Consider the following 17780-nt stretch of genomic DNA (forward strand, 5'->3'; position numbering starts at 1 on the left):
TCATCGCTTCTCCTCGGCGTCCCCTCAGCTGATGAAACACTGTGATGATTTGCACAATGTCAAGAGTTCGTTTTTAAATTTCAGGTGACCACATTATGACAGAACCAAAATGCATAGTGGAGCGGCTACTGCATCTTTTTCACCAGTAATAAATCATAGCTTGGTGACGTCAGGGCTTGGAGCCCCTAATTACAGTATTTGTCATAGCATAAGCGGCACCTCATGGAAGACATGGTTAATCAGTGAGCATCAGCATAACGAAGAGCGCCAACACTTCCTTAAATTTACCAGCTTCGTTAGAGCCCACGTTCAAGGGCACGCCAGAATACTGCGCCGCGTCTCACGCAAAACACAACTATTTAACATTAAAGCTGGTTCCGGATTAAATAGGATCAGCCCCTCGATCATATTATATTAACGCACTTTGTTCGAAGCCGTGATTGAGCATGTAATACGATGCCAAGATTCACGTTGGGGTATCCAATCGGCGGCAGATGCCGTTCTGTAAACATGATGTGAATGCGGAATCGCAGTACGAAGCGTACTGCGGTTGAAAAGTGACAGTGCGTTAAAACTCAGGATGAATTTTGCATGTTGTAAAACATTATCAGCCATTCTTTGTCCCCTGCAGGATGAAGGCCTTTTCCATGGTTCTTCAATTACTCTGGACCTGCGCTAGCTGATTCCAAGTTGTGTCGGCAAGCTTCTTAACTTCATCACCCCACCCAATTTTCTGCCATCTTCGAAAGCGCTTCCTTTCCCTTAGCAGCTGCTCTGTAACTCTTATAGACCGCCGATTATATTCCCTACGAAGTACGTGACCTGCGTTGCTCCACTTTTTCCTCCTAATGTCAAGTAGAATATTGGCAACCCCCGTGTGCACTCTGATGCATACCGCTCTCCTCCTGTCTCAACTTTACGCTTAACATATCTCATTCCATCGTTCGTTGGATGCCCCTTAACATGTTCTCAAGAGTCTTTGTTAACTTTCGAGTCTTTCTCCTATACGTTAGTACCGGTAGAATGCAATCATTGTGCACAATTATTTTCAACGACAGCGGCGAGCTACAGGTAATGATTTCGTAATGCCTGCTGTATTGTACTGTAGTTTCCTTCTCGTCATCAGGGTCCCCTGTGAGTAATTGACCATTATAATGGGTACTCTGATTCCAGAGGCTGATTGCCGATCATGAATATTTGTTGGCTTGGAAGGCTATTCAACATAAGTTTTGTAGGAGCAAAATAGCAACATGGACGAATTGGTTAGGATTCATAGTACGTTTTGTAAAAGCGCAAAGGGAATACGGACAAAGAAAGAAAAACACGACAACATGGCGGTATGGTATGGTATGAAGAACTTTATTTAGGTCCTGAGGGATCAGTCTGGGACTGATGCGGGCCACTCCCACGTCGGTACAGAGAGGCCGAGCCCCTCTGCTATCACACGGGCCCTCTGGACAGCCCTGAGTTGGTCCGCCAGCACTTCACTGTGCAGCATTCGCTGCCACCACTGTTCACCTCGAGAACCATCACCGGCCAACGCCAAGCAGCGCCACAGCATGTGTTGTAAATCGAGCAAACCCCCCCATTTACTACAATAGACTGAAACCCCGCAGTCCGGATTAATTTTATTCATGATGACAGGGTTAGGGTACGTCCGTGTCTGCAGAAGCCTTAATGTAACCGCCTGCGGCCTATTTAATTTAGGATGTGGCAACGGGAATGCCCTGCGCCCTAAGTAATAGTGCTTGGTGATTTCGTTGTAGGTTAACAGTTGGTCCCTGTACTCAGGAGCGGGAGATCCAGCCCCTTCAGGGAGTACACGGCACACTAATCCTCGTGCCTCCCTGTGCGCCACCTCGTTGAGGTTACGCGGCGCTCCCTCCACTGTCCCCATGTGCGCCGGGAACCAAGTAACGGTATGCGAAGTGATATCCCTACCCTGCAGCAGTCTGTTAGCCGGTTCCGCAACAAGTCCTCTCGAGAAGGCTGTAATCGCAGATCGCGAGTCGCTAAACACCAAAACTCTTCTAGAATCAATTAGTGCTAGAGCAACAGCCACCTGTATAGCAACCCCCGGATCTTTGGTATAAATGGAAGCAGCATTTCTAACGCTCCCTTTGCCATCTACTACCACCACCGAATAAGCATTTTTACCATTAATCCATGCGGCGTCAACAAACGCAGACTCCACCTTCTGATCCTTTGCCTCTCGCAACAAAGCCCTAGCTCTCGCGACCCGCCTCCCTACATTGTGCACGGGGTGCACATTCCGCGGAAATGGACTAACCATGATATTTGCCCTAAGGTTCACGTTCAACTCATGTAGGGGCGCCCTATCGCGCGGCACAGCCACCGATTCTTCAATTGACTCTAATATATACCTACCCGGTGGTGTACCTAGCAACCGCTCCCTTTGTGCGGAACGTTGAGCCTCAGCATGGCGGTGTGTTGTCGTATTTTTCTTTCTTTGTCCATGTTGCTTTTGTGCTGCTAAAGATGGTTCAATGAATTCTGTTTGTCAGCAGCCTACTACTCTTCACCCCTACTCCTACACTTTCTCGGTTAAAGTCCTCAATAATTCATTGCAATGTGTCTCCAGCGTTGCTGAACCCGACAATGTAATCTACAGGCTGAATGCTCTTGACATATCTGTTGAACATCCCTCTTATCCTTCCCAGTCTGATAGCTTCAATATTTTTTTTAAGCTTGTAGTAAGTAGCATTGGAGAGCTTGTGCCTCCTTTCCTGACGCTTTTCTTGAAAAGTATTTTTTCCACTTTTCTTGCGGAGAAATAAAACATGTGAATCGGGAGCTATGATATCACGAAAGACAACACCACGTTCGTATCCTAGTTATCACAGGAAATGTACATTGACAGCATGTCGACCAATGTGTAAGTGATACTTCGGTAAAATCGTTCAGTGTTTGTATTGTTTGTAGCACGAGCGCGTAAAGTATGGCATTGGAGAGAAAGCGGTGAGCGAAGTCATTGAAAGATACTCGAGGATCACCATGTTGAACATCGACGCCGTGTTGAAAAAAAGCCTGCTACTGCAGTTGCTCAGGTGGTCAGGAAGGCTTGAATGATAGCTTACCGTTCGGCATATATGGTAACCACAGTTATAGACACACACTTTGCAGAAATAAACAAACAAAGAGAAAAGGCCGAGTGAGCTGAAAAAAATTCACCGATGATTACGATATTCCACAATACGAAATTTGGGCGCAGCTATACGGGTTTTCATTTCGCGATATATTCGCTGGCGTGGACAATCTCTCTCGTGCGGTAGGTTGCAAACAGATAACGAAGCGTTGCACAACAAGTAACACTTAAACACAACGACAGCGGCGAGCAGAGTCAGCGATCGTCGAAAATCTTAGCTGCGGCTCAAGCGCGTCGTCTTTTATACATGACTCGTCGAAGGTTCCAGTGTAATCCCTGGAGCGCGTGTGGCTCCCACAAAGTACTACACAATTTGCGTCGCGCATAGAATCAGACTACAACTGCTATGGCGCCATCTCGCAGTCTCGTGCTGCACTCTCCTTTCCTCCTCCCCCTTTTCGCCATACTCTCCTCCTCCGCTTTCCGCCTCGTGCTCACCTTTCAATCCCCGCTGCGCTCCGCATTCGCTTTCAAGCCAATGGGGGAGGGGAGGGAGTGAATTCACAAGGCTTGTCATTCATAAGTGCTGCTTCCGAATGGTCAGCTTCAATCGCGAATAATAATAATAATAATAATAATAATAATAATAATAATAATAATAATAATAATAATAATAATAATAATAATAATAATAATAATAATAGGAAGAAGAAGAAGAGGAAATCATGAATAAATAAATACAAATAAATGCATCCAGCAACACGATCGGCCAACACGTGCTCTTATACGAACACTTCTAAGGGAATAACTTTTTTTCTGAATACGGCCCTTGATGCCCTTGCGCAAATCTCTCGAATTGCCAAGTTGCAATGAGTGAGTCAAAAACCATCCAGCTTAGATTTTCTAATAGTTCAGATATTCTATGAGTCCGGAAATAAGCCCGACACGGCATCACTTGGACTCCGCACCTGGAGCAACATAAATGTTTACTTTAAACAGAATTCACTGCCGACTGTATATTAGGACGCCTGATACGTTCCGTTTTTTTTTTTTAATTTTAGACTACATAGTGAAAGTGGCAGGCTGGGTAAATGAAATTACCAGTACAATATTAATTATACATTTCTAAAATGCAACTAGCGCCTATATTAAGAAAACATTCATACACTAGAATTGAGCGTAAGAGTGGAGGCGCACCAAATCATTACGTTGCACATATCACTAGCAAAGGAAGCCGACCAGCGGCAAAATTATTTACGATTGAAAACCGAAATGAATTTGGCACCTGTATATTTACCGATTAGACACTTTAAAATTGCCCACCTATAGCATTCATACACAACACAATAATGTAGATCTGAGTATCTCATTCATTATTCAGCACAAATGCGCACATCCTGTACTACGATCATACACACATATGACAGATTTCTACGATTTCTCATATGTGTACAGAAAATTGCTACAGAGGCCATGTTTGTTTGATGTGCACAACACAACTATACAGAAGTAATTTTTGTCATAACACTTATTTGTGAATAATAAAAGGATTATCAAGAGCAGCAGGTCCACATTTTTCGCATACCAGTAACAAAACCTTCCTTTTTTTATTCCGTACAAAAGGTACACTTGCCAGTCCAAACAACATGCTATACCTAATCAATTTCCTGCATAGTTCCCCTTGTGCAAATGTGCCGATAAATATTCAGCAGATTATAATGAAAATGCCTGTAGTCTTTTTTTCATATGTAGTTTTGTATGGCAGTACGACATGTAAGACCACTAGAGCTTCATTCAGATCTATAACATTGCGAACAAGGTATCATTAGGAAATTCCTCGCGAGCATATTGCAGATGTTTCTTAAGATATGCAATGCACTTCATTTGTTTTATCGTCATCTCTCGTCTTTTATCTTTTATCGTCATCAAGACAATAACAACAAATAGCGCAAAGTTTTTTGTTTCTTTTTTGTCGAGAAACAGTAAATGCAGGGGAAGCATGCGTCAATCGGCTGTTGATTGTCAGTAGAGGTTGGGCAAGAGCAGAGTAATTCACAACAGTATTATTGAATGCGTAGCTTCGAGGCGTGGAGAAATATTTTCTAAAAGCAACGCAAGTCGCCTGGATTCAATGCATCAGCACTACTTGCTCAGAACAATTCTTTTTTGAATGGTTTTCAAGACCGTCCTCTAACATGCCGAATCTACATTATGCTATTTCTTTTACAGAGCCTATAGGCTCAGTTTCGTTCGGCTTGTTTGAAGCATAGGACAGATGTCAGAGCTATGTTACGACTATCGTCACTGGCTGGAGGTCATCCGCCATGAGAATTTCGGTGTGGACACAATAAGGAGGCCAAAGCATTTCAACTTTTCTAGAACACTCGTTTCTGGCAAAGCATGCTTTCTTTGCACATTAAGATTATTCGTGACTTTGCCGAAAGGAGACCCCCCTCCCCCCTTTAATAAAGTTTATCAAACCGAAACTCCTTCTCCTCACACTTATGTATTAATAATGAAACCACTGAAGTCAAGTTTGCTCAGCAACATTAGTACTTGCACAACTTTACTGAAGTAAGCTCAAGAAGATTCTAGCATCCCATGATCCATGTATGGTAGCTGTGTAATAATCTTTGAAGAGAGGGTGCAAGTGTGGGAGTACGGACTGTCTGCAGAACGAATACGTTGCACAATGTTTATGCAAATATTGAAATATGCCGAAATATTTTCTAAAGATAGGCTAATCAGGAGGCCGCCCTAAGAACTTTCGGAATTACAAAAAGAATAAGATATCAGTAAGAAAATTTTTCTTCATTTTTAAAGCTTTTGAAGCTTTCTTTTTGCAGCGGGTTTTCACTCGCGCTCTTTTGTGAGAACCCAATTGATTTCATTTATATGCAGCATAAGCCACGTATAGTGAATTACAGCAGCATGTCTATGCGACACTTATTAGAACAAAATATTTCTTACGGTACACTGCCCACACCAACGTGCTCCGGAAAAAATATATCCATGTCCTTCTCTTCCTCTTGCGAGAATGGATCGTCACCTGGCACTGCAAGAGTTGGTAGAACTCTGGGCTCGCACGATACATCAACCCCTCTAGTGCTTCCCTCGTGGTAATCTTTCGGCAGGTCTCTAACTTAGCTGATTTGCAATACCTTTGTGTATCATCTCTCAGTCTGTTGATGACACCTGCGGTCTCTGGTGAGTATATTTTTCGCATTTGGCCTCGCTGCTCCAGTGTAGAACCTGTAAAGACAGATACACCATCAGAACATCTCGTCAGGCTAGTTGGGAAATTTTCGTCGACGTTGTACGTTGTGTCAAGGAACACTACACACGGGCACACGGTACAAGCGCAGCGCCCTGTCTATGTTTGAGTGTCATGTTCCACTGAAAAGAAAATTCCATTGGCAACACATGTATGCCATATGACATCACTTCACGACATGAAAACACAAAATGAAAAGCCCGTTCATTATCAAATTTCTAGTGCGCGTGACAAAAAAACGGAACTGTTTTCTTAAAAGAGTACTTTTAATTCACGCAGGCTACTTGTCATTATACTTGGTTGCAGGATTTCAAGTAGATGTACGCCCAAAAATTTAATAAGCAATGTTCCGAGTTGGAGTGCTGCTTTACATTTATGTAACATCAGCATTGCTGGTTTCTCACTAGCTGGCTGAGAATACTAGGGATCAGCTTCTAGAGCTAGTTTTCTTGATCGATGAAAGTTTTGATTCATCTTGTTAAGGAATAGGTAATTGAGCGTTTCGTTTACTTTGGCTTTATTTTTCTGCAATATACCCATAAGAGCAAAACTAATTTCCAATAGTTTAAAGCTGCTGGGCAACTGATCATTGGAATTGTTGCTCCGGAAGAATTTCTGCTATAAAGTGGCAAACCAAGCTCAGAGAGAAGACTGCAGTGCGTGGCAAGAACTGGCCTCACCGTGTCGTATGCTGTAGCGCCAAGCGAAGCGCGACCATCAAGTAAAACAGTAAACGTAAAGAGTGCACAGTCTCGTAGGCGCCTGCGGCCGACTTTGGCTCTCAGCGCACCTAGCGGAATCGGCGAAACGCATCAGCCTCCAAGATGGTCCCCGCACGCCGTCGTATCTCGGAGGCGATGATTTCAGTTTCGTTTCTTTTTTTTTTTTTTCGTGACCCCTACCATTGCTTTAATCGAGTGGTTTCATGCCGGCGCTTGTGCCGCTTTTATATGTTGCGACGACGAGCGCGCAAAGGTGTTTCAGTTTATGTTGGTTTGATTTAAATTTATATTTGCTGTTTCAAGCTGTAACTTAGCGCAACAATCATGCCAACTGTTGTGGAAGTAGAACTTTATCGCTTGTGGTATTGTACGTCTAGTAACTCACGCCAAAAGGAGTATCGTAAATAAATGTGCCATGTACCTTAAATATAAATAAACTTGCTGCAGAGCCAAGAATACGAAAATAGCAGAGAACAATTTATTGCAGAAAACTAAGAGGCACATACATGAAAACTGGAAGAAACCGTGAAATGCAAGTAATACGGGTGTCCCAGGGCGCACTTTTAATCGCGATCAAGCCCGATCCGATTTGATCTTCTCGGTCACGATTGGTTTTTTTGCGCAAGCTGGGCGAGGGAGCCAATCGCAGTCGAGAACTTAGATCTGGATCGAGCTTGATCGCGATCGAAAGTGCTCGTGTGGCACCGGTATAATGAAGAATAGTCGGAAATTAATGGCGTGATGGCATAATTTTACATCAGCAAAGCACATACAAGATGTGTTGCAACTATCCAGATAATAAAAAAAATACTACACAGACACGCCAGCAATTAATTTGCTCAAGATGTGATTCTTTTACAAGCAAAAAATATGACACTTTTCTTGTACTTAATAAAGGTATCAAAATTAGGTGAATGGTTGAGTGCCAAAATAAATTGGCTACAAAAATAATTGGGCGCGCACCAACATCCTCATCTCGAATGCGTAAACGAGTACGCCCGTCATTAAACAGCTGCAATTAGGCAGTTTGTGTTGGGCGTCCTCCCCTGCTGTCTTCGAAGCCTTGCAATCGTCTTCTGATATTGGAAATTTGCCCTGGAATATGCATGATGTCCTTTGGCTGTAGAATGTATTTTGAGGAAATAGTGGAGATGCCTGCAATACGTAGAATGACAGGCAGAAGGTATAAAGTTTGTAAACAGGGATAAGGTGCCTCAGACAGGCTGGCCAACGTTTCGATAGGAGGACCTATCTTCGTCAAGGTTACCTTTGACGAAGATAGGTCCTGCTATTGAAACGTTTGCCAGCCTGTCTGAGGCACCTTATCCCTGTTTACAAACTTTATACCACAGTGTGCTATTCCATCTGTCAGCCCCTTCCTTGTTTTAGGCAGAAGGTAAGCAATACAGGAGGCTTCTAAACAATTGAATGTAGACGCTACGTTCCTTCGTATAAGCAATACGGAAGCCTTCAAAGCTTTAGAATGGGAATACTGCGTTCCTTCATGGAATGCATATTTTTCTGATATAAGGTCAAGAAAGCGGTGTTATAAATGCTAAGAAACAAGAAACTTTCTACGGTAAGGACTCCATACTAAGTTAAAACATGTAAACACGTATCATCAGCCCAATGCAAAATAGTTAACAACGCTCGAGCGCACATAGCCTGCTACAGAGGTTTAGAGAGCAGGCATTATTGGCATACTGCAAATATTGCACGTGTACCGCTGTAGAAATAGCCCACGCCGAGTAACGGCGACTTCGTAGATGACGCAGGCCCCTGTCGGGGCGCGCGAGCGCCCAACTGCAGGCACAAATAAAGTTTGCTCCAAACCAATCCAATTAGAAATAGCTACCTTTCCTTTGCAAAAGTGGAGCACCATACTTTTTCAGAAGCCGCCGCGCGTAACATAAAGCTCTCTTCCCCGAATGGCACGTGTTCACAGGCCGCATTTCTTAAGGAACCATTTTATTTTCTAACTTCGTCATTGTATCGAACGTGCCTCGCAGCTCGGGCGCTGCGACGTCGCTGTTATCGCTAGCATCACCGCTCATTGCTGCGCATAAAAAAAAAAGAATGCGAAAGTAAACTCAGCGTAGCAAATGGGCAGCAGCTGTTTATGGCTTCAAGGCCGCCGTCACTTGCTAATGCGGCTAACAGTGACATAACAAAATGCGAAGAGAATAAGTCTTTAACAACGTGTAAAAGAGCTTCCTGTGGCCTTAACATGAAACGGCGACGAAGCAGTAATGCCAGATGCTGGCAGAAGAACCCAACAACGATCCTTGGGCGCATTTTACACAAAGAGCACCGCGACGGGGCCTGACTATGCTTCGCACGTGTTGGGTCGGGCCGCCTGTCAAGCTGCTTGCCGCAGCCGCAGCCACAGCCACATTTTTCTTGATGTGCTCTGCCACCTGGCGGAATCGGCGAAGCTCCTTAGCTCGGCCATATTTCTTTCTTTATGGCTCGGCCGTGAAACGGCTCGAGTGTCCACTCTTCTGCGTGACATTTTACTAACGTGAATTCGCTTGTTGTCAGCAAAAGCTGTTCGGCTTTTTATTTTAGCCTATAATCGGTAATATCGCACACCTCAGGCAAGTAAACGATAACGAGAAACTGACAAGCACGCGCTTTCTTGGCGCACGCGGAGCAAACTTCGCTGCGAAACGTCACAGGGCACCCGGCGCCATAACAAACGACGAGGAAAACGCAGCGCTTGCCGTGCTCATGACATTTGCGCCGACCGATGTCAAGTGGTTTTTGCAAGAAAGTAATGAACTACTGAAGCACTGAGTGGCAACCACTAATAACTTGTTTTCTTTACCTTCATCGATAAGGTACCACTCTTTCGCTCCAATAGTCGGCGCAGCCAACCACGACAGGGTCGGCGTAGTCCTTTTCCGTGAAGTGGTCCGAGCAGAGGCCGTAGCCGTTATACATCTGCTCCCATCTCAGCCCCAGCCCCCAGCCCCTAGGACTCCTCCTTTAGGGTCATTTCGCCATATGTCACATCTGAAAAATGGGCAAAATACAGCGTGGTCATCACAGAAGAACATTTAAAAGCGAAACCTAAGTTTAGAGTACGAAGAAGCGACTAAAATATTCTGTCCTTCTTGGCACAGGTTAAAAAGTGAGGCGAACTTATGTGGTCACATAAGTAACTCAATGTTTTCGTAATTCAAAACGCAAACGGCGACTGCAACGTAATTGATCTTTTTTTTAAATTCTGCCGTGCTCATGACCATTGGAAGATGGTAATGTAATAAAAAACTGGTCACCGGAATGCTCTCCAGCATAGCCAGTTTGTGCAGCAAGCATTTAAATACCTTCGGCAGATATAAATTGCAAGTTTGCTACACGCGGAAGAAATGAAGAGTAACCGCTAACATATGCCCAAGCGAAATTTCTGTCTGCGCGTAGAGCAGCATCAACCGGCCAAATAGCTCTTCGGTTTCTTAGAACACCGCAGAAAAATGCGCCACGCCAAACCGAAAAAGATATTCACTAGAAAACAAGCACTGAAGATCTTTCGTTTCGTCCTAACTAGAGCTGTTATGCACTTGTTTCCTCATAACGACTGCTGAACAAGTCTGCTTACCTCTCATCCGCTGGAAAGCGGAAAAATTTCGCCCTTTTGTTGCTCCCTGGATTGCCACTTCACACAGCCGCGCAGCTAAGCGTTGTTACCCTTCCTCAGTTTTCCCTAGATTGCCGGAACATTTCTAGGCACAGAAAGAAAGCTTTAAACTCCAGAGCGCACGAAAATACGTGCACGTGCATAGAAAGCGGCAGGAGCCGCTGAAGCCATAAGAGCGGAGCGCCGCCCGTTGGCGCAACAAATGAAGCGGCCAAATAAAGATATAAGACGCCAAAAAAGAAAATAGCCGGAAGCACATTTTATTTCTGCACATAATTGCATAACTTCAGTTTATTGATATGTAAATTGAAAAGATAGTGTCACATATGCGAAAGTTATTGAATTTTCCTTCAGCTACCAGTGTTATGGCGACGCTTTATTGCCCATACCTAAACTAGCCCCACTGCAGCGCCTGCCAACGATCGACATAGGTGGACGCAGGCGATGTGGAACGACAAAAAAATTATGCGGTTTTACGTGCCAAAACCACTTTCTGATTATGAGGCACGCCGTAGTGGAGGACTCCGAAAATTTCGACCATCTGGGGTTCATTAACGTGCACCTAAATCTAAGTACACGGGTGTTTTCGCATTTCCCCCCATCGAAAATGCGGCCACTGTGGCCGGGATAATGTGGAACGACAAAGCGCCTAATGATTCGATGGTTCAAATAGCGAAAACTGTTGTGACTGAGCGCTCGAGGTGGTGTAATGAGCAAGAACGGCTGCCTGCAAGTCCTCGTAGAAGTCGCAGCCGGATCCTGGAATGCATCCGGAGCCTGGAACCTTGTTGAGACGGAATTGGCTATCCAGCTGGATGTACCAGATGTTCAGCATGTCAATGTAGAATTCGCTGACACTCCACAACCGCGGGACGGCTGCCGGACCACGTGAGGCCACGTCACTCACGCCTTGGTAGAATCAGTGCGCTGGCGCTGCCATGGCTGGGCTCGGTCGTCCAGGTCACCAATTTGTGGGAGGCGGCGCGAAGAGGTGACCGCCGCGGCCACGGTTTATTTAGGCTGGCTTGCCATGGTGCCGCGGAATCTCTGGAGCGTCAGCTACCGCGGCCGCTAAGGTTGACCGCGCCAGCGTGTTCAATTCTCGCGCTCCTTGTTCGTGACCTATATTTTACTTCACCTGCTCTGGAGGCGATATTCGCGCCGCTACAAGCTTACTTAGCGCACTTTACGAAATCTGAGCGTATATACTCACAAGTTTACTTCGTCATATCAGCTTCAACTAGTTTAGGCGATCTGTCTACATAATAGAAGATTTGACACCACAACGCTCGTGTATAGTTGGCTGCAAGTTTGATGCAATAAAAATCGTGGCGCTTTTGCCATAGCACTCTCTAGCCCCTGCGCGCATACCTATATATTTATGTAGCGGTGCGCGCAATGCCATATAATTTCACGCAATAACAGGGCTTCCTGACTAACCTGCAGCGCCTCCGAGTAGTCTAATCAGTGGACGTACAGCATACACGCACGTAAGAAGCAAGTTAAGCAAAAGCGTTCCCGCATCAAGTTAGTTACCGCACGCGCAGGCGTCACGATCAAGTACGCAGTCTTACATTACGAATGCTCTCTGTACAAATAAAACATCTGGGTTTCTAACAATAAGCGGACGTGACTGGCCATTTCAGAGAACTGTTAGCGGTAAACACGCCTTATAGCTGATGTTACCGCCAAAGCGTAAACGTTTGCAGGAGAAAGGAAAAGGCACTTAACACACGTTCTGCATGGTTAGGCCTGACGTAGTTGTATACCACGCGCAGACTTAGAACTCGGTGCGATTTAGCTAAACCGGATACGCAATCGAAATAAACGATGGTGTGGGTTTAGTCACCTTTTTGGCACCAGACCATTTGACAAGGTTGCTAACGGGCGCATGTTTTGCAGCGATGTCATGCTGTTGTGGTTATTTTGTGAGCAACTGAATGTCGCAAGCACTGACCGCTTCGTAGTTCTGACCGGCTCACTTATGCACACGTAACTTTGTGAATATTAAAAAAATACGCACAGGCTGAAGCACGCACCCGTATTGACACGCATCCAGATGGGCGCAAGCAAGCACGTATACGCACGCACCCACGCAGAAGCTTCCCTGCCATAAAAGTATGCTTACTTTTCTTATATGTCTGCTTAAAGACTTTTTGAACTAAGGTTACAATATGAAGAACAAGTTTAGTGTGAAGGTCATGAATTTCAGGCGGAAAAATATATATTGTGCTTCCACACTGCATCTATAGCGGCCGTAAAGTAGGCCGAAGAGCGGAATTTGGTATCGCTCTTTACGAAAGTTTGCGTGCTGCCTAAAAACCTGCGCACACGTGACAAATCGCTATAAATACCATTGAAATATGAAGAACTTTGCGATGTTCTTCGTAGCATAAGGAATGCCTTTCAGAAGATGGAGATGCATCGTTTGCGCGCTGTTGGGCTCGTTCTTTCTCGATAAAACTCCAAGTTGGGTTTTACTCTGTGTACCTGGTTTAAGCAACATATGTTTTGTTTTTTTTTACTTTGGCAGACGTTTGATGGCCGTGACAGACCAATTACTAGCGCCATTTCCACTGTCATAGCGGCAAGAGAAAGGCTGCCGGTAAATAACAATTCGTAATATCAAACGTGAAGTCTTTTAATGCGATTAGCACTCTTTGGAGGCCTCAGTCAATTTGCAGTATGCACGGTTCCTACACCTCCGTTAAATCGTTCAAAACCATCGAACTAGGAGAAAGAAATTCAAGGGCCCTTTAGGTTCCTCGAAAATAAATGTTTTTCATTATTTTCTTGAGAAATGGGGTTGGGGGTTGAATTTTGAACATTCAAAGTAGCGAACTCTGCATCGGCGCAATATTGTTGGCGCTGTTTATCGGGAAACAATCCTATTGATAGAAAATGGGAAGTGGAATTCATAAAAAGAAATGTACGTCGGGCTATTTCTTTCATCTTAAATGGGTGGTCATGGCGAGTAGACACGTAAGCTGGCGATTCCAAATAAATGTCCCTGCTTATGGCTGAGCGATTAAGGTAGACGTCGCGTAAGAAGGTAATGCGGGCAAGCTTCCGCCACGATGACAGATTAGGTTAACCGAGCAAGTTCTTTATTTCTGTAATACTGTTAGGAAACATAAAATTATCAGATATTAAGCGAGAACCTCGATTCTGAAGCATTTCCAAGCGTTCGGCGAGATTCTGCGTTTGTGGGTCCCATACAGTGCAAGCATGCTCGAGAATGGGCCAAATGTTTGATAAATATAATCGTTCTTTTACTTCTTGAGGGACACGTCTAAACTTAGCGAATACACTTGAGAGTGCATGCAGATTTAAAGTTACTTACTTTGTGTCGCGATTCCAAGTCAGGTTTGATGAAAAGGTGACACCTAAATATCTTGCTTGCGTTGTTTGCAGAATGCGCTGGTTATTCAAATAGTAATGTGCGGGAAGTGACTTGCGTTTCCGAGAAAAGCGTATGTGTGCGCACTTAGCGATGTTTAAATACATAGACAACGTGTTTCACCAACTGCATATTTTGTCATGGTCGGCTTGTAACGCCAATTTATTAGAATCACATTGATCGCTCTATATGTGGCGAAGTCATCTGCGTAAAGCCTGATTTTTGATGTTATGCCAATGTCTCATTATTAAAAATGAGGAATAACAGTGGCCCCAGCACTGACTTCTGAGGGACCTCAGAAAACACAGAAGTTGTCGCCGATTCCATTCTGTTGATCACAACCAGTTGATATAGGCCACAGAGGTAGTGACTGCAGCTGTCGAGGAATGATTCTAGGTAATCCGAGGAAAGACAATTTACGCAATAACAGAACATGCAAACTATTGTTGAATGCTTTTTTAAAATCTAGTAAAACACAGTGAGTTTCACGACCAAGGTCGAACGATTTGAACAGACCATAATAAAATCCGATTACTTGTGTGGTGCAAGAATAGCCTGCCTTAAAACCGTGTTATTGGTAATCCCCAAATAAGTTGAAGGTGATGAAATATACTGTAATGTACTATACTTTGCAAAGTTTTGCAACGGGCACTTCTGAGGGATGTCGGTCTCTAGTTTGCAAGGCAATTCCGAGAGCCTCTTTATTGAATAAGTACAGCGTTGGCCATTTTCCAGTCCTGTGGAAGTGAGCACGTGTCGATTGATATATTGTATAATAACGCAAAATACTAAGACAAGACAGAGGCGCAAGACTTTAAAACAACTTTTGGGATGTCATCAAGGCCCAGAGCCATGTTATTACTTACATTTCGTAGCAGTTTTATGATGCCAAAGCCGTCTAATATCATCTAGGGCATATATTCACACTCGAGGCATAACCAACCCGGTAATTTTTTGAGATGTAGCGCGAAAAAAAAAAGAATGGATTCACAATATTGCTTGAAGTTGTTCGCCTTATCACTATCCGCAGCAGTTGCATCGCTGTGCACAAGCGATGGGATGTCAGTATCGTCTTTACGGCTAGATTTGACAAATTTTCAAAGTTCTTTCCGTTTTCTTTTAATCTTGGAGCCAAGAGAGAAAAAGAAGGCATCTTTATAAGTTTTAGGGTTTAGAAGTTCGGCCTTTTTGAGCAGCGCGTTGGGCCAAAGCCTGCATTTATGCAAGGAAAACGAGTCACGCAGACTTGGAATACAACTGGATATTTTATTACAAAAATACAATCTCTTTTAAAGAAAGAACGATTTTACGTTCTATGGCATTGCATTATAATTTTGGGTAGCTTGAACTGAAGTTTCTTCCTCAGCGTTTATGATTTTCTTCTGTCTTGCGGTGGAGTGTGGAAGAGCACGAGAGTAGAGGATGACAGTAGGTGATGTTTAAAAGACGACTAGAGGTGATGCTTGAGACCTGAAAACAGTGGCAAGGAAAAATACAGATAAGAAAGAGAAATGTTTTGGAATTATTCATCTGTTACATGAATACAAAGAGCAAACGATTGCTTACACCCTATCTATGGTGCCCGGTTCTCCAATACCGCAGCAGGCTCTACCGTTATCAAAGTCAATTGCTTCCTGATACCTGCATTGTTCACTTTTTTCTTAACTAAACGGAAACTTGCATATGAATAGGCTCTCCAATGGCTATGGTTCTACCCGTCATACCCCATAGCCATACTAGAATAAATTCACCCTACTAAATCAGTTGGGTTCAGCCAGTACTCAACTTAGAACTAAGCTCAAAATAAACAAACGCATAAAGACGCTCGATGACACGCGATATCAATAACAATGACGAAAAGCGTGCCAGTGTTTCACATGTATTGCACCAATTTTCTCTTTGCCACCCAAAGAAGGCAAAGGAGAGTAGTCGATGTCGATAAAGATGGTTTCCTTGCCTTCTAATAGCCGGCTCCGCCAGCGTGGCCGTGGTGCTGGCTTCCGAAACCAGACTTGTGACCCGCGGAGCCACCAGCGAAGCCACCCGACTGCTGGCCATAACCGCTTCCGTGGCGATTCGAGTCGGTCTTTGAGAAGCCTGTGTTGGAGCTGTACCCCTGCTGGTTGTTGTAGCCCTGAACGTTCCTAACCGAGTCGCCTCCAGCGAAGCCTGCCGAGCCCTGGTTGTATCCTGAAGCTCCTTGCTTGAAGCCACCTTGGTAGCCTCCGGCAGTTTGCCCGTAGCCGGCTCCATATCCGCCACCGTGACCGCCACCGTGACCGCCACCGTGACCGCCACCGTAGCCGCCACCATACCCTCCGAGGAGACCTCCGCGGGCTTCGACCTTCTCGTCCTTTCCGGCAGCCTTCTCGTCTTTTTTGGCTTCATCGGCGAGGGCAAGGCACGCTACGCCGGCGAACACAGCAAGGCACAGGAGCTGCGGGTGGACAGCGGCAAAACAGTTCATATCAGTGCCTCATTTGACTCATCAAAGCTGCCCTGTAGACTCAAGCTTTGTTTCGTCCATTCTAGTCGTTCATAACATAGAAAGATGGTTCTTTTTTTTACTCGCTTGATGGGAGTTGTGGACTATATGTGCATGCTTGTACCTGTGTTAGTATATTTTTTCTTCGATGGTGCACCTTTACGAGAGTAGAGGTCTGAGCAAGGTAAAATTAGATTCTGCTGCTCGTATGAAGCTGTACGAACGCAAGACAAAGATAACTTCAGTCCAGAGGAATAAGCTTCAGATAACGCAAAGGCACTTCAATAGAAAAAATATATATATCAATTGAGGATAATGCAACTGGGAGTACCAGGAGGTCGACTGGTGCTCTAAATTGCAGTGGGTAGTAGATGAGGGCGAAAGGGAAATGTCCGATGCCCATTTATGACCCCTACCTAGCTTCAACACTTGTGTATGTCCACGCGAACATCGTAATGAAAAAAAAATTAAAAGAAAATTATAAACATTGTAGTCAGTGCTTTCTGTCCTCAACATTTAGCCATTTTCAGTGTACAACTCGCTACTGTGCTATTCAAAACAGCTCTATAGCTAGTGGACAAAATATGGCGACTGTTACGGACGATAGATTAAGATAGCAATTTTAATGAAAAGAAGAAACATAAAGTAGAGATATGGAAAACGCGTGAGTGCAAGGGCTGCAGTAAAACTTGGTTAACTCAAGGAGCCTGCGTGACTATTTGTCACCGCCCCGTTTCAATGGTAATGCCATCAGAAACCATCATCATCAATGATAAGACCAAAACAACAGTCATCGTACAAGCCCATCGCTGTTTACTGAGATAACCCGATTCCAACAGCACTTTCGTTCAAAGAGAAATTTGCCACGAAAGGTACAAGAAGCCAAACCGCAAATCTCACCTTCATGTTTGAGCAGTGCGTCAGTCGTCTGCGATCAGCGAAATACTATTTACTCGGTCTTTCGGAGCTGATCTAAAGCTTTTGCAGAGCGCACTTGCTTTTATAGACAGGTAGACATTGTGTGGAGAGAGGTTCCAGAGGAAAAAGAAAGAAAACCTGGGAACCGAGCCACAGGATGACGTCACGACGCGAGAAAAAGGCGCGCGACACACAAAGATGGACGCAACCACCAGCCACTACCTTTCCCGGCTGC

At 44.5% G+C, this 17780-nt stretch overlaps 2 protein-coding genes across 5 annotated transcripts in view; both read right to left on the minus strand.

The window, feature by feature from the left end:
- Positions 1-17780, minus strand: part of LOC135901045 (uncharacterized) — a 48666-nt gene that overhangs the window by 15966 nt on the left and 14920 nt on the right. The window contains exons 1-4 of one of the 4 annotated variants that reach the window (XR_010564007.1): positions 10704-10932; positions 9930-10117; positions 6268-6358; positions 6077-6161 (exon numbers count right to left, since the gene is read on the minus strand). The exons of 1 other annotated variant lie outside the window; for it this stretch is intronic. The gene's annotated coding sequence lies outside the window, so the exon portion shown is untranslated. Of the gene's footprint in view, positions 1-6076; positions 6162-6267; positions 6359-7060; positions 7112-9929; positions 10118-10703; positions 10933-17780 lie in introns of those variants that run through there. 2 more of the 4 variants (XR_010564005.2, XR_010564006.2) reach the window with 2 other exon arrangements.
- Positions 15389-17738, minus strand: LOC135901044 (uncharacterized). The gene is made up of 3 exons (XM_065430681.2): positions 17528-17738; positions 16100-16579; positions 15389-15612 (listed from the first exon to the last, which is right to left on the minus strand). The coding sequence occupies exons 1-2, from the start codon at positions 17531-17533 to the stop codon at positions 16103-16105; spliced, it is 483 nt and encodes a 160-aa protein (XP_065286753.1). The 5' UTR covers positions 17534-17738; the 3' UTR covers positions 15389-15612; positions 16100-16102.

Source organism: Dermacentor albipictus, chromosome 1, assembly GCF_038994185.2.
Source record: "Dermacentor albipictus isolate Rhodes 1998 colony chromosome 1, USDA_Dalb.pri_finalv2, whole genome shotgun sequence".
NCBI classification, from domain to species: domain Eukaryota; kingdom Metazoa; phylum Arthropoda; class Arachnida; order Ixodida; family Ixodidae; genus Dermacentor; species Dermacentor albipictus.